The 14,166-nt window shown below is 37.8% G+C and overlaps 1 protein-coding gene and 1 non-coding gene across 2 annotated transcripts; both read left to right on the forward strand.

Moving 5' to 3' along the window:
• The first annotated feature begins 3,117 nt into the window (after positions 1-3,117).
• On the forward strand, positions 3,118-3,225 carry LOC130953199 (small nucleolar RNA R71). The gene has a single exon (XR_009075371.1). It is a non-coding gene; the product is annotated as a small nucleolar RNA R71 (small nucleolar RNA).
• Positions 3,226-12,718: 9,493 nt separating this feature from the next.
• Positions 12,719-13,768, forward strand: LOC130947627 (putative bark agglutinin LECRPA3). The gene has a single exon (XM_057876338.1). It carries the CDS (start codon positions 12,753-12,755, stop codon positions 13,584-13,586), a length of 834 nt encoding a protein of 277 aa, XP_057732321.1. The 5' UTR covers positions 12,719-12,752; the 3' UTR covers positions 13,587-13,768.
• Positions 13,769-14,166: the final 398 nt, after the last annotated feature.

Raw genomic sequence — 14,166 nt, forward strand, 5'->3', positions numbered from 1 at the left:
AAAGGCTAGCCTTGCTAAGGTGGAAGACTTGTCCGCCACTTTATAGAGTTCTTGGGCTATAACCTCATGAACTTCCACTTCTTCTCCAATCATGATGCTATGAATCATGATGGCCCGGTCTAGAGTAACTTCGGACCGGTTGCTAGTAGGAATGATTGAGCGTTGAATGAACTCTAACCATCCTCTAGCCACGGGCTTGAGGTCATGCCTTCTCAATTGGACCGGCTTGCCTCTTGAATCTCTCTTCCATTGTGCGCCCTCTTCACATATAACTGTGAGGACTTGGTCCAACCTTTGATCAAAGTTGACCCTTCTTGTGTAAGGGTGTTCATCTCCTTGCATCATAGGCAAGTTGAACGCTACCCTCACACTTTCCGGACTAAAATCCAAGTATTTCCCTCGAACCATAGTAAGATAATTCTTTGGATCCGGGTTCACACTTTGATCATGGTTCTTGGTGATCCATGCATTGGCATAGAACTCTTGAACCATCAAGATTCCGACTTGTTGAATGGGGTTGGTAAGCACTTCCCAACCTCTTCTTCGGATCTCATGGCGGATCTCCGGATATTCACCCTTTTTGAGTGAAAAGGGGACCTCGGGGATCACCTTCTTCAAGGCCACAACTTCATAGAAGTGGTCTTGATGCACCCTTGAGATGAATCTATCCATCTCCCATGACTCGGAGGTGGAAGCTTTTGCCTTCCCTTTCCTCTTTCTAGAGGTTTCTCCGGCCTTGGATGCCATAATGGTTATGGAAAAACGAAAAAGCAACGCTTTTACCACACCAAACTTAAAATGTTTGCTCGTCCTCGAGCAAAAGAAGAAAGAAGAGAGTAGAAGAAGAAGAAATGAAGGAGAGGGAGATGGTGGTGTATAGGTTGTGTGAAAATAAAGAAGGGAAGAAGGGTATTTGGGTAAGAGGTATTGAGGTGATTGGTGAATGGGGGAAGAAGAGAGAGAATGGTGGTGGGGTCCACAGATCCTGTGGTGTCAAGGAAAAGTCATCCCTGCACCAAATGGCATCAAAATCCACGTTTTGAGCCATTTCTGGCGTTAAACGCCGGGCTGATGCCCATTCCTGGCGTTTAACGCCAGGTTCTTGCCCTTTTCTGGCGTTTAACGCCAGTCTGGTGCCCCTTTCTGGCGTTAAACGCCCAGAATGGTGCCAGACTGGGCGTTAAACGCCCAAATGCTAGGCTTACTGGCGTTTGAACGCCAGCAGCATCTTCCTCCAGGGTGTGCTGTTTTTCTTCCTGTTTTTCATTCTGTTTTTGCTTTTTCAATGGATTTTGTGACTTCTTATGATCATCAACCTACAAAAAACATAAAATAACAAAAGAAAATATATAGAATATAATCATTGGGTTGCCTCCCAACAAGCGCTTCTTTAATGTCAGTAGCTTGACAGAGGGCTCTCAATGAGCCTTACAAATGATCAGAGCAATGTGGGAACCTCCCAACACCAAACTTAGAGTTTGAATGTGGGGGTTCAACACCAAACTTAGAGTTTGGTTGTGGCCTCCCAACACCAAACTTAGAGTTTGACTTTGGGGGCTCTATTTGTCTCTGATTTGAGGGAAGCTCTTCAAGCTTCATCTCCATGGTGACAGAGGGATATCCTTGAGCCTTAAACACAAAGGATTCTTCATTCACTTGAATGATCAGTTCACCTCTATCAACATCAATCACAGCCTTTGCTGTGGCTAGGAAGGGTCTGCCAAGGATGATGGATTCATCCATGCACTTCCCAGTCTCTAGGACTATGAAATCAGTAGGGATGTAATGGTCTTCAACTTTTACCAAAACATTCTCTATAAGTCCATGAGCTTGTTTTCTTGAGTTGTCTGCCATCTCTAGTGAGATTTTTGCAGCTTGTACCTCAAAGATCCTTAGCTTCTCCATTACTGAGAGAGGCATGAGGTTCACACTTGACCCTAAGTCACACAAGGCCTTCTTGAAGGTCATGGTGCCTATGGTACAAGGTATTGAAAACTTCCCAGGATCTTGTCTCTTTTGAGGTAATTTCTGCCTAGACAAGTCATCTAGTTCTTTGGTGAGCAAGGGAGATTCATCTTCCCAAGTCTCATTTCCAAATAACTTGTCATTTAGCTTCATGATTGCTCCAAGATATTTAGCAACTTGCTCTTCAGTGACATACTCATCCTCTTCAGAGGAAGAATACTCATCAGAGCTCATGAAAGGCAGAAGTAAATCCAATGGAATCTCTATGGTCTCATTTTGAGCCTCAGATTCCCATGGTTCCTCATTAGGGAACTCAAAGGAGGTTGGTGCATGCCCATTGAGGTCTTCCTCAGTGGCGTCCACTTCCTCTCTTTCCTCTCCAAATTCGGCCATGTTTATGGCTTTGCACTCTCCTTTCGGATTTTCTTCTGTATTGCTTGGGAGAGTACTAGGAGGGAGTTCAGTAACTTTCTTGCTCAGCTGTCCCACTTGTCCTTCCAAATTTCTGATGGAGGACCTTGTTTCATTCATGAAACTTTGAGTGGTTTTGATTAGATCAGAGACCATGGTTGCTAAGTCAGAGGTATTCTGCTTAGAACTCTCTGTCTGTTGCTGAGAAGATGATGGAAAAGGCTTGCTATTGCTAAACCTGTTTCTTCCACCATTATTGTTATTGAAACCTTGTTGAGGTCTCTCTTGATTCTTCCATGAGAAATTTGGGTGATTTCTCCATGAAGAGTTATAGGTGTTTCCATAGGGTTCTCCTAGGTAATTCACCTCTTCCATTGAAGGGTTCTCAGGATCATAAGCTTCTTCCTCAGATGAAGCATCCTTAGTACTGTTTGGTGCATTTTGCATTCCAGACAGACTTTGAGAAATCAAATTGACTTGTTGAGTCAATATTTTATTCTGAGCCAAAATGGCGTTCAGAGTGTCAATCTCAAGAATTCCTTTCTTCTGATTAGTCCCATTATTCACAGGATTCCTTTCAGAAGTGTACATGAATTGATTATTTGCAACCATTTCAATTAGCTCTTGAGCTTCTGCAGGCGTCTTCTTTAGATGAAGAGATCCTCCAGCAGAGCTATCCAAAGACATCTTGGATAGTTCAGAGAGACCATCATAGAAGATACCTATGATGCTCCATTCAGAAAGCATGTCTGAGGGACATCTTCTGATTAATTGTTTGTATCTTTCCCAAGCTTCATAGAGGGATTCTCCATCCTTCTGTCTGAAGGTTTGGACTTCCACTCTAAGCTTACTCCATCTTTGTGGTGGAAAGAACTTTGCCAAGAAGGCATTGACTAGCTTTTCCCAAGAGTCCAGGCTTTCTTTAGGTTGAGAATCCAACCATATTCTAGCTCTGTCTCTTACAGCAAAAGGGAATAGCATCAGTCTATAGACCTCAGGGTCAACCCCATTAGTCTTGACTGTGTCACAGATTTGCAAGAATTCAGCTAAGAACTGATGAGGATCTTCCATTGGAAGTCCATGGAACTTGCAATTCTGTTGCATTAGAGAAACTAATTGAGGCTTAAGCTCAAAGTTGTTTGCTCCAATGGCAGGGATAGAGATGCTTCTCCCATAGAAATCAGGAGTAGGTGCAGTAAAGTCACCCAGCACCTTCCTTGCATTGTTTACATTGTTGTTGTTTTTGGCTGCCATGTCTTCTTCCTCTTTGAAGAATTCGGTCAGGTCCTCTAAAGAGAGTTGTGCTTTGGCTTCTCTTAGCTTTCTCTTCAAGGTCCTTTCGGGTTCAGGGTCAGCTTCAACAAGAATGCCTTTGTCTCTGCTCCTGCTCATGTGAAAGAGAAGAGAACAAGAAAATGTGGAATCCTCTATGTTACAGTATAGAGATTCCTTGAGGTGTCAGAGGAAAAGAGAAATAGAAAGAAGAAGGAGAAGAAGAATTCGAACTTTACTTAGATAAGGTTCGAATTGTGCATTGAGAAGGAGTGGTACTCCATAAAGAGAAGGATGTGAGAAGGAGGGAAGAAGATTTTCGAAAATTAATTAAAATATTTTGAAAACATTTTTGAAAAACATTAAATGATTTTCGAAAATCAAAGTGGAAAAGAAACCAAGTGATTTTTGAAAAAGATTTTTAAATAGAAATCAAAAAGATTTGATTGAAAACTATTTTGAAAAAGATGTGGTTAAGAAGATATGATTGAAAAGTTATGGTTTTAAAAAGATTTGATTTGAAAACAATTTTAAAAGATATGATTTGAAAACAATTTTTAAAAAAAGATTTGATTTGAAAAATAAATGACTTGCCTAACAAGAAAAGATATGATTCAAACATTAAACCTTTCTCAACAGAAAAGGCAACAATCTTGTGATGTTCAATCAAATCATTAATTGTTAGTAAGTATCTTTGAAAAAGGAAAGAAATCAATTTTGAAAACATTTGATTGAAAAGATATGATTTGAAAAAGATTTGATTTTGAAAAACTTTGAAAATTTGAAAAAAAATTGATTTGAAAAACAAAATCTTCCCCCTAGCACCATCCTGGCGTTAAACGCCCAGAATGGTATCCATTCTGGCGTTTAACGCCCAAAATGCACCCTTTTTGGGCGTTAAACGCCCAACCAGGTACCCTGGCTGGCGTTTAAACGCCAGTCTGCCTTCTTCACTGGGCATTTTTGACTGCTCAGCTTTTTCTGTGTAATTCCTCTGCAGTATGTTCTGAATCTTCAATTCTTTGTATTATTGACTTGAAAAGACACAAATTAAAAAATTTTTTTTGGATTTTTAATAATCAAAATGCAACAAGAATCAAATAACAATGCATGCAAGACACCAAACTTAGCAGTTTGTATACTACTGACACTATATGAGACACATGAACACTCAAGCCAAAAGAATTCAAAGATCAGAGTAAGAAATCATCAAGAAGTACTTGAAGATCCTTAAGACACATGAATGAATGCATGCAAGACACCAAACTTAAGATGAGACACTAAACTTAAGCAAGAAACATCAAATATTTTTGGTTTTTATGATTTTGTAAATTTTTTTTTTTGGATTTTTTTTTTTGAAAATTAAGTGGAAAAAGATATCAAAATTCTTAATGAGAATTCCAGGAATCAGTGCAATGCTAGTCTAAGACTCCGGTCCAGGAATTAGACATGGCTTCACAGCCAGCCAAGCTTTCAAAGAAAGCTTCGGTCCAAAACACTAGACATGGCCAATGGCCAGCCAAGCCTTAGCAGATCATTGCTCCAATAGCAAGATTGATAGAGATCAACAAGCTATTGTGATGATCAGTTGAAACCTCGGTCCAATAAGATTAGACATGGCTTTTCAGCCAGCCAGATTTCGACAAATCATCATGAAACTCTAGAATTCATCTTCAAGAATTTCGAAAAAATAAATGCCTAATCTAAGCAACAAGATGAACCGTCAGTTGTCCATACACAAGAACAATCCCCGGCAACGGCGCCAAAAACTTGGTGCACGAAATTGTGATCAATACTTTTCAAAACATAAACAATCCCTAGTAATGGCTCCAAAGACTTGGTGCTCACTACCATGGCATAAACACAACTTCGCACAACTAACCAGCAAGTGCACTGGGTCGTCCAAGTAATAAACCTTACGCGAGTAAGGGTCGATCCCACGGAGATTGGTGGTATGAAGCAAGCTATGGTCATCTTGTAAATCTCAGTCAGGCAGACTCAAATGTATAATGGTGATGAACGAAAATAACATAAAGATAAAGATAGAGATACTTATGTAATTCATTGGTAGGAACTTCAGATAAGCGCATGAAGATGCCTTCCCTTCCGTCTCTCTGCTTTCCTACTGTCTTCATTCAATCCTTCTTACTCCTTTCCATGGCAAGCTCGTGTAGGGTTTCACCGTTGTCAATGGCTACCTCCCATCCGCGCAGTGAAAGCTAATGCTCATACACTCTGTCACAGTGCGGCCAATCACCGGTTTGGTTCCCGCTCCTACTGGAATAGAATCCCTCTTTTGCATCTGTCACTAACGCCCAGTAGGTTAAAGTTTGAAGCACGTCACAGTCATTCAATCATTGAATCCTACTCAGAATACCACAGACAAGGTTTAGACCTTCCGGATTCTCTTGAATGCCGCCATCAGGTCCTGCCTATACCACGAAGATTCCGATTAAAGAATCCAAGAGATATTCACTAAGCCTCAGATGCTTGTAGAACAAGAATGGTTGTCAGTCACCTTGTTCATGAGTGAGAATGATGATGAGTGTCACGGATCATCACATTCATCAAGTTGAAGAACAAGTGATATCTTAGAACAAGAACAAGCGGAATTGAATGGAAGAACAATAGTAATTGCATTAATACTCGAGGTACAGCAGAGCTCCACACCTTAATCTATGGTGTGTAGAAACTCCACCGTTGAAAATACATAAGCATAAGGTCTAGGCATGGCCGAATGGCCAGCCTCCCAAAAGAGGGTTCAATCATAAAAACATGATCAAAAGATTAAAATACAATAGTAAAAGGTCCTACTTATAGAAAACTAGTAGCCTAAGGTTTACAAAGATGAGTAAATGACATAAAAATCCACTTCCGGGCCCACTTGGTGTGTGCTTGGGCTGAGCAATGAAGCAATTTCGTGTAGAGACTCTTCTTGGAGTTAAACGCCAGCTTTTATGCCAGTTTGGGCGTTTAACTCCCATTTAGGTGCCAGTTCCGGCGTTTAACGCTGGAATTTCTTGAGGTGACTTTGAACGCCGGTTTGGGCCATCAAATCTTGGGCAAAGTATGGACTATCATATATTGCTGGAAAGCCCAGGATGTCTACTTTCCAACGCCGTTGAGAGCGCGCCAATTAGGCTTCTGTAGCTCCAGAAAATCCACTTCGAGTGCAGGGAGGTCAGAATCCAACAGCATCTGCAGTCCTTTTCAGTCTCTGAATCAGATTTTTGCTCAGGTCCCTCAATTTCAGCCAGAAAATACCTGAAATCACAGAAAAACACACAAACTCATAGTAAAGTCCAGAAAAGTGAATTTTAACTAAAAACTAATAAAAATATACTAAGAACTCAACTAAAACTACTAAAAACATACTAAAAACAATGCCAAAAAGCGTATAAATTATCCGCTCATCAGCGACCCACGCAAACGCGTGCCCCACGCGTTCGCGTCGCTTGTGCCACACTAGTTCACCACCCAGTTTTCTTCCTCTCTCTCTCCCAATCCTAATTCTCTCTTATTCTTTTATCCTTTTATTTTTCTTTCCTCATACTATTTATCTCTTTCTATTTTCAGTTCTTATTTGCTTGAGGACAAGCAAACCTTTAAGTTTGGTGTTGACGCTTCGCTTAAAGCTTTTCGGTTTATTCCTATGGCACCAAAAAGGGAGGCGAATCATCTTCACGGAGGAGCACAACCTGAAGAATAAAGCGACAGCTAGGATAACTAAGGTGGTTGAGTTCCTTTCATTTTTATTCCTCCTTTCTTTTTCTATGTTATGTTCCGGTTTTCTGCTATTTTACTTTGTCTATTGCATGATCTTTTATTAATTAAAATCCTAGGATTAGTTTTCTTTTAATTGCTTTAATGCTAAAAAGATGCATCATGTACCACTCACTGAACTTGAATCTAAAAAGAAAAGAAAAAGAAGTGATGTATTGCATGAGAAATTGAGTTTAATTCTAAGAATAGTCTTAAAAATTAAATGTGGTGGTATTTTTTGTGATTTTTGAATGCATGATATGAACAGTGCATATTTGAATTTGAATTAAGGGATGTTGATGTATAAGGAACAGGAATTTAGAGAATTATTATGCCTTCTCTGAAATAAATAAAAATTTAATCCTTGAAGCAAAAGAAACAGCGAAAAAAATAATAAAATAAAATAAAATAAAATAAAAGCAAGGTCCAAGGCTCTGAGCATCAATGACTAGGGAGGTCGGACATGATTAAAAGCTCAAAGAGTTGTTTCCCTAGTCATATGCTTGTGGTGTGATTGTGTCAAGTAATCCTTGAGACAGAACACTTAGAGTCGAGACCAAGTGCGTTTAACAGAGTATGCCAAAGGCTTTGAGCACCACTGTCTGGGAGTAACTGAAAGAAAAATCAGAACTCAAAGGGAGTTCCCCAGTTAAGTGCTTGTGGTGTTTCTGTGTCAAGTAATCCTTGAGACAAAACATTTAAAGTCACGGCTAGGCTCAAGGTGCAAAGCACCAAAGAAAAATAAATTAAAGTAAAATGTTGTTGTATTCAAGGATTAAACTGAAAATGTAAAGATCAGAGAATTCATAATATCATCCGGATTCTAATTTTGAATGACAATAACAATCTTGATTCAAAGGAGAGTGAGATGCGAAACCTATTCAGGATTACAGTTATAAACCCCACTATAAAAAGAGACATGAGCTTAATCGAACTCTCATTCTCATGCAAATTCACATCATAAGCTTATATTAGTTTTGGTTACTTGAAGACAAGCAACAGTTTAAGTTTGGTGTTGTGATGCGTGAGCATCTTATCTATCTTTTCCTAGTGAATTTGCATCTAAATTGTTGAGTTTAATTTAGAATTAATTATATTTTAGCCACTATGGATGCTATTTTGAGTTTTGCGCAATTTTATTTGTTTTAGGTAGCATTCGGAGGGATTTGATGAAGTTTCTGCAGAGAAAAAGAAGAAACCAAAAAAGATGACCAGCGAAGACCGACGCGGACGCATGGCTCACGCGACCGCGCGGATTGGAAAAATTGCAATAACGCGATCGCGTGCCTGACGCGAACGCGTGGACTGGAATCTGCACAAATGACGCGAGCGCGTGGACGACGCGGACGCGTCACATGCGCGATCTGCAAAAATACAAATGAGAAGCTGCGGAATGGACAAATCAAGTGGTCCCCAACCCAGAAAACACAGATTAGAAGCTGCAGAATGGACAAATCAAGTGGTCCCCAACCATCAACTGAAGATCTGTTAATTAATTCGAATTCAAATTCAAATCTTATCTTTGAGGAAAAGATATTATTTTTTAATTTTTGATTTCAAACCTATTAGGATTAGTAATAAATAGAAACTCTGTACATTTAGACAAGTATCAGATTGTTACCACAATCCTTATTTTCTACTCTGAACCATGAGCAACTAATCCTCCATTGTTAAGGTTAGGAGCTCTGTCTATTTGTAATGGATTAATTCGTTTGATCTTTCTAATTTATTCCATGCTTTGATTTATATTTCAATAATTGTTTTCGCTCTTTATTTTATGAACATGGGTGGAACGGAAGTATGACCCACGTTCTAATTGAGTTCCTGTAAAACTTGGAAAAGCTCTTTACTTGAACAACAGCTTGGAAACATATTATCCTAAATTTTAATTATTTGGATTTAATGGGATACGTGACATATAATCCCCTTATTTTTGGGTAATTATAATTTTTGTGGCATATAAACTGAAAATTGATTTTTACCCTCTAATTGGAATTAACTGACCAAGGAATTGGCAGTTAATGAATTTTAGAGGAGACTAGGAAGGTCTAAGGAATTAGGGCCTAGTCACATATAGTTTGCCATGAAATTATATCTTGCATGATTAAATTAGTTAGTAATAAAAATTAATCCGGAAAAATAAATAACTCTGAAACCTTAACTATTTTCTACATATTTTATTCCCAACGCATTGCTGCTTTTGCTTTCTGAAAGTCTAACATTACTGTTTAATGCTTTTTGAACATCCAAAACCCTTTTCTGCTTGCCTAACTAATTCTATCAAATACTATTGTTGCTTAATTCATCAATCCTCGTGGGATCGACCCTTACTCACGTAAGGTATTACTTGGTACGACCCGGTGCACTTGCCGGTTAGTAAGTGTGGGTTATAAAATACCGCATCACAAGGACATATTCTGAAGATATTTGCCTTGCGGATAGTGCAAGTTCGCACACTATTCTTAAAAGTACTATATATTTTACCCATCTTGTGCCAAAAGAAGAGTATGTTAATACTATTATTGGCTTAGGCAAAAAAGAAGAGTATGTTAATACTATTATTGGCTTAGGCAATGTGATAGAAGGCTCCGGAAGAGCTATAATTTTGTTTCCTGGAGGAACAAAATTTGTAATAAATAATGCACTATTATCTACCAAGTCTCTGAAGAACTTGTTGAGTTTCAAAGATATTCGCCGAAATGGATATCATATTAAGACAATGAATGAGGAAAATCATGAGTATTTATGTATCACAACTCATGATTCAAATAAGAAAGTTATATTAGAAATATTACCCTCACTTTTATCTAGGTTATATTATACTAAGATTAGTGCAATTGAATCACATGACATTGTAAACCAGAAGTTTACTAGCCCAAATGAATTCATAACTTGGCACGACCGATTGGGTCATCCGGGAACAACCATGATGCGGAGAATTATTGAAAATACCCGGACATTCACTAAAGAACCAGAAGATTCTTAAAACTAGTGAATTTTGTTGTGCTGCATGTTCTCAGGAAAAGTTAATTTTAAGGCCATCACCAGTAAAGATTGGATTTGAGTCTCTTGAATTCCTAGAAAGGATTCAAGGTGATATATGTGGACCTATTCATCCACCATGTGGATCTTTTAGATATTTTATGGTCCTGATAGACGCATATTCAAGATGGTCACATGTGTGCTTATTATCTTCTCGCAACCTGGCATTTGCGAGATTACTGGCTCAAATTATTCGATTAAAAGCACAATTTCCAGAAAATCCAATCAAAGCAATTCATCTTGATAATGCTGGTGAATTTACTTCCCAAGCTTTTGATGCTTATTGTATGGCTAATGGAATAAGTGTTGAACATCCAGTAGTTTATGTTCACACACAAAATGGGTTAGCAGAATCACTTATTAAACGCCTCCAATTGATTTCTAGACCCTTACTTATGAGAACAAATCTCCTAACCTCGGTTTGGGGGCATGCTATTTTACATGCCGCAGTACTTATTCGTTTGAGACCAACGAGTTATCATCAGTTCTCTCCTATGCAATTAGCTTTTGGCCAGCAGCCAAATATTTCCCATTTAAGAATATTTAGGTGTACGATATATGTTCCCATTGCACCACCTAATCGTACTAAAATGGGACCCCAAAGAAAATTGGGGATATATGTTGGATATGATTCTCCATCAATAGTGAGGTATCTTGAGATACAAACGGGAGATGTATTTAAAGCCCGGTTTGCGGATTATTATTTTGATGAATCAAAATTTCCAACATTAGGGAGAGAGAATAAGCTTCCTAAAAAGGAACTTAATTGGAATGCATCATCGTTGATGTATTTAGATCCTTGATCAGGGCAATGTGAACTAGAAGTTCAAAAGATTATACATTTGCAAATAATAGCAAATGAATTGCCTGATGCATTTTTCGATACAAAGAAGATAACCAAATCTTATATACCAGCGAAAAATGCCCCAATTCGAATTGATGTCCCAATAGGACAAGTAGTCACTGAAGCAAATTCACGCCAGAAGCGTGGCAGGGCAGAAAATGCCCCAACTCGAATTGATATCCCAGTAGGACAAATAGCCACTGAAGTAAAATACACGCCAGAAGCGTGGCAGGCTTGTCGGTTCCAAAGACAAAAATCCTCGAAAGATAAAAGAGGTAAATACTATTCCTGTTGAAAAAGACACAATAAAGACACCTGCAGTTGTCCAAAATTCTGATATAATTTTAACGCCAGAAGACGTTCAGGTACCTGAAAATTGTAAAAATGATGAGATATCGATAAATTATGTCTTTACAGGAGGGAAATGGGACCGAAATAAGACAATTATCAATGAAATATTTGCATATAATGTGGCATTAAATATCATGCATGAAAGTAAGGATCTTGAGCCAAGATTATTTGAAGAATGTCGACAAAGGAATGACTGGCCAAAATGAAAAGAAGCCATGAAAGCTGAATTAGACTCACTTGCAAAACGTGAAGTCTTTGAACCTGTAGTCCGTACACCTGAAGATGTAAAACCTATTGGATACCGATGGGTATTCGTGAGAAAACGAAATGAGAAAAATGAAGTTGTGCACTACAAAGCCCGACTTGTGGCACAAGGTTTTTAATGAGACAGTCCCCATCACAAAGGATATTGTACTATTTTTCCTTCACTAAAGTTTTTTCCCTTTGGGTTTTTCTTTAGTAAGGTTTTAACGAGGCATTATCCTGAATGGTCATCCAATGGAGATTGTTGTGATAAGGCATGAGATGGATGCCCATTAATGATATTGGGCAGCTGAAGTTTTCAAGAGAGATTTGAGACCAACCTTTAATAAAGGTTGAATTTGTTCAGCTATAAATAAGATTTCATAGCCTTACGTACAACACACAAACAATAAAACAATATTCTCTCTTATTATATTCTCTCTTTCATACTATTCTCTTTCTTATATATTTTAATATTATTAAATATATTAATTATATCTACTATATTAATATAATAATTCTAGTAAATATTATTATTAGAGCTATCTAATTATATTTTCATATTTTATATTTGTTATTTCTTCCTTATTTATTTAGTTATTTTACAACAATTATCTAGTAAAGTTGTAGAATATGTAGCCAGCTGTATGCCGTTTCTTTTAACTTCATTTATTGCTTATTAACACGTGCTTTCTTTCGTTGCACCATTCAATTATTTTTTGGACCAAGCCATCAACTAAAGACAAAAATCAGAACCCCACCATGCCCCTCCCCAGCTTCTATATAACAATAATGTGATAGCTTGTGTTATTATCATCATTCCTCGAAAGTATTTACTAAGAAAAAAAAAATCTCCAAAACCATGGATATCTCTTACTCAAGTCATCCAAACCCAAAACCATTTTATGTTGTTTTAGCGATTTGCTTTCTTTTCCTTGCAAATAATAACAAGGTGAACGCAGCAAAAGTAACTTCCTTCAACTTCACCAAGTTCTCCACTAGCAACCCTAGCATAACTCTCCAAGGCAGTTCCGAGATTCTAGGAAACGGGGTTTTGGCTTTAACAAATCGTGAAAACCCCGTTTCAAACACCGGTCGTGTTTTGTATGCTACGCCGGTGACTATTTGGGACAAAGCCACTGGCAACGTTGCTAGCTTTGTAACATCTTTTTCCTTTGTCGTTGAAGATGCCGAAGGTGATTACATCTCGGCTGATGGGATCATCTTTTTTCTCGCGCCACAAGACACCGAGATTCCCAACAACTCGAGTGGTGGATTTCTCGGTGTCGTTGATAGCAGCAACGCTTTGAACCAATTTGTTGGTGTAGAGTTTGACACTTACACCAACGAATGGGATCCAGATTCTGCTCATGTTGGAATTGATGTCAACTCTTTGATTTCGTTGAAGACTGTCAAATGGAATCGCGTAAGTGGCTCGTTAGTTAGAGTGAGTATAATATATGATTCTTTGTCTAAGACCTTGAGTGTTTCCGTTACTAACAAAAACGGTAGGATTACTACCGTTTCCCAAGTGGTTGATTTGAAAGCTGTGCTGCCGGAAAAGGTAAGGGTTGGGTTATCCGCCACCACAACAACCGGTGGCGTAGAGGCGCATGATATTTACTCATGGTCTTTCACTTCCAATTTGGAGACAACTACAAGCAGCACAATGAATAATATTGCAACCTACGCATGATTTGGTCCAATTAATCCTAGTCCCAGCTAGTATGTGTTTTGAAATAATTGAAGATCATGTCATATTATGACGTGTGGGTGGTGTTGGATGTGTCATATATATATGTAGCTTTATCACTATGATCAACTTATGTAATTCGATATGATGGTTGAAAACTTAAATAAGATGAGCTTATGTTGATATAGACCATAAAATATTAGGTAATTAATTTTTTTTCTTGCATTTATTTTATATTTGTGTTATTATTAGTTAATTTTTTATTATTTCAACTATAAAAATAGTTCTAACATTATTTATATGAGAGACACTCAGATAAAAATGTCTAAAATATTTTTTTAATATATTTTTTAATAATTAAAATTTAACATATATAATCGATTAAACGGTGTTATTTTTGTCAAAATTAGACCAAACAAATTAATTTGAATGAAAAATAGTAGTGAATCAAATCTTAAACTGGTCTAAATTAATATTATTTTTTATAAAAAATGACTGCACTATCTTTATTATAGAAAATGACTAAAATACTTTTATTATATATATTAGTTGAGTTATGCTACGTGTATACCAAAATCAACTA

The sequence above is a fragment of the Arachis stenosperma genome, chromosome 9 (genome assembly GCF_014773155.1).
Source record: "Arachis stenosperma cultivar V10309 chromosome 9, arast.V10309.gnm1.PFL2, whole genome shotgun sequence".
NCBI lineage: Eukaryota > Viridiplantae > Streptophyta > Magnoliopsida > Fabales > Fabaceae > Arachis > Arachis stenosperma.

Bases quoted from the DNA above. Each gene is read 5' to 3' on its own strand.
- LOC130947627 (XM_057876338.1), top strand. From the start codon at position 12,753: ATGGATATCTCTTACTCAAGTCATCCAAACCCAAAACCATTTTATGTT.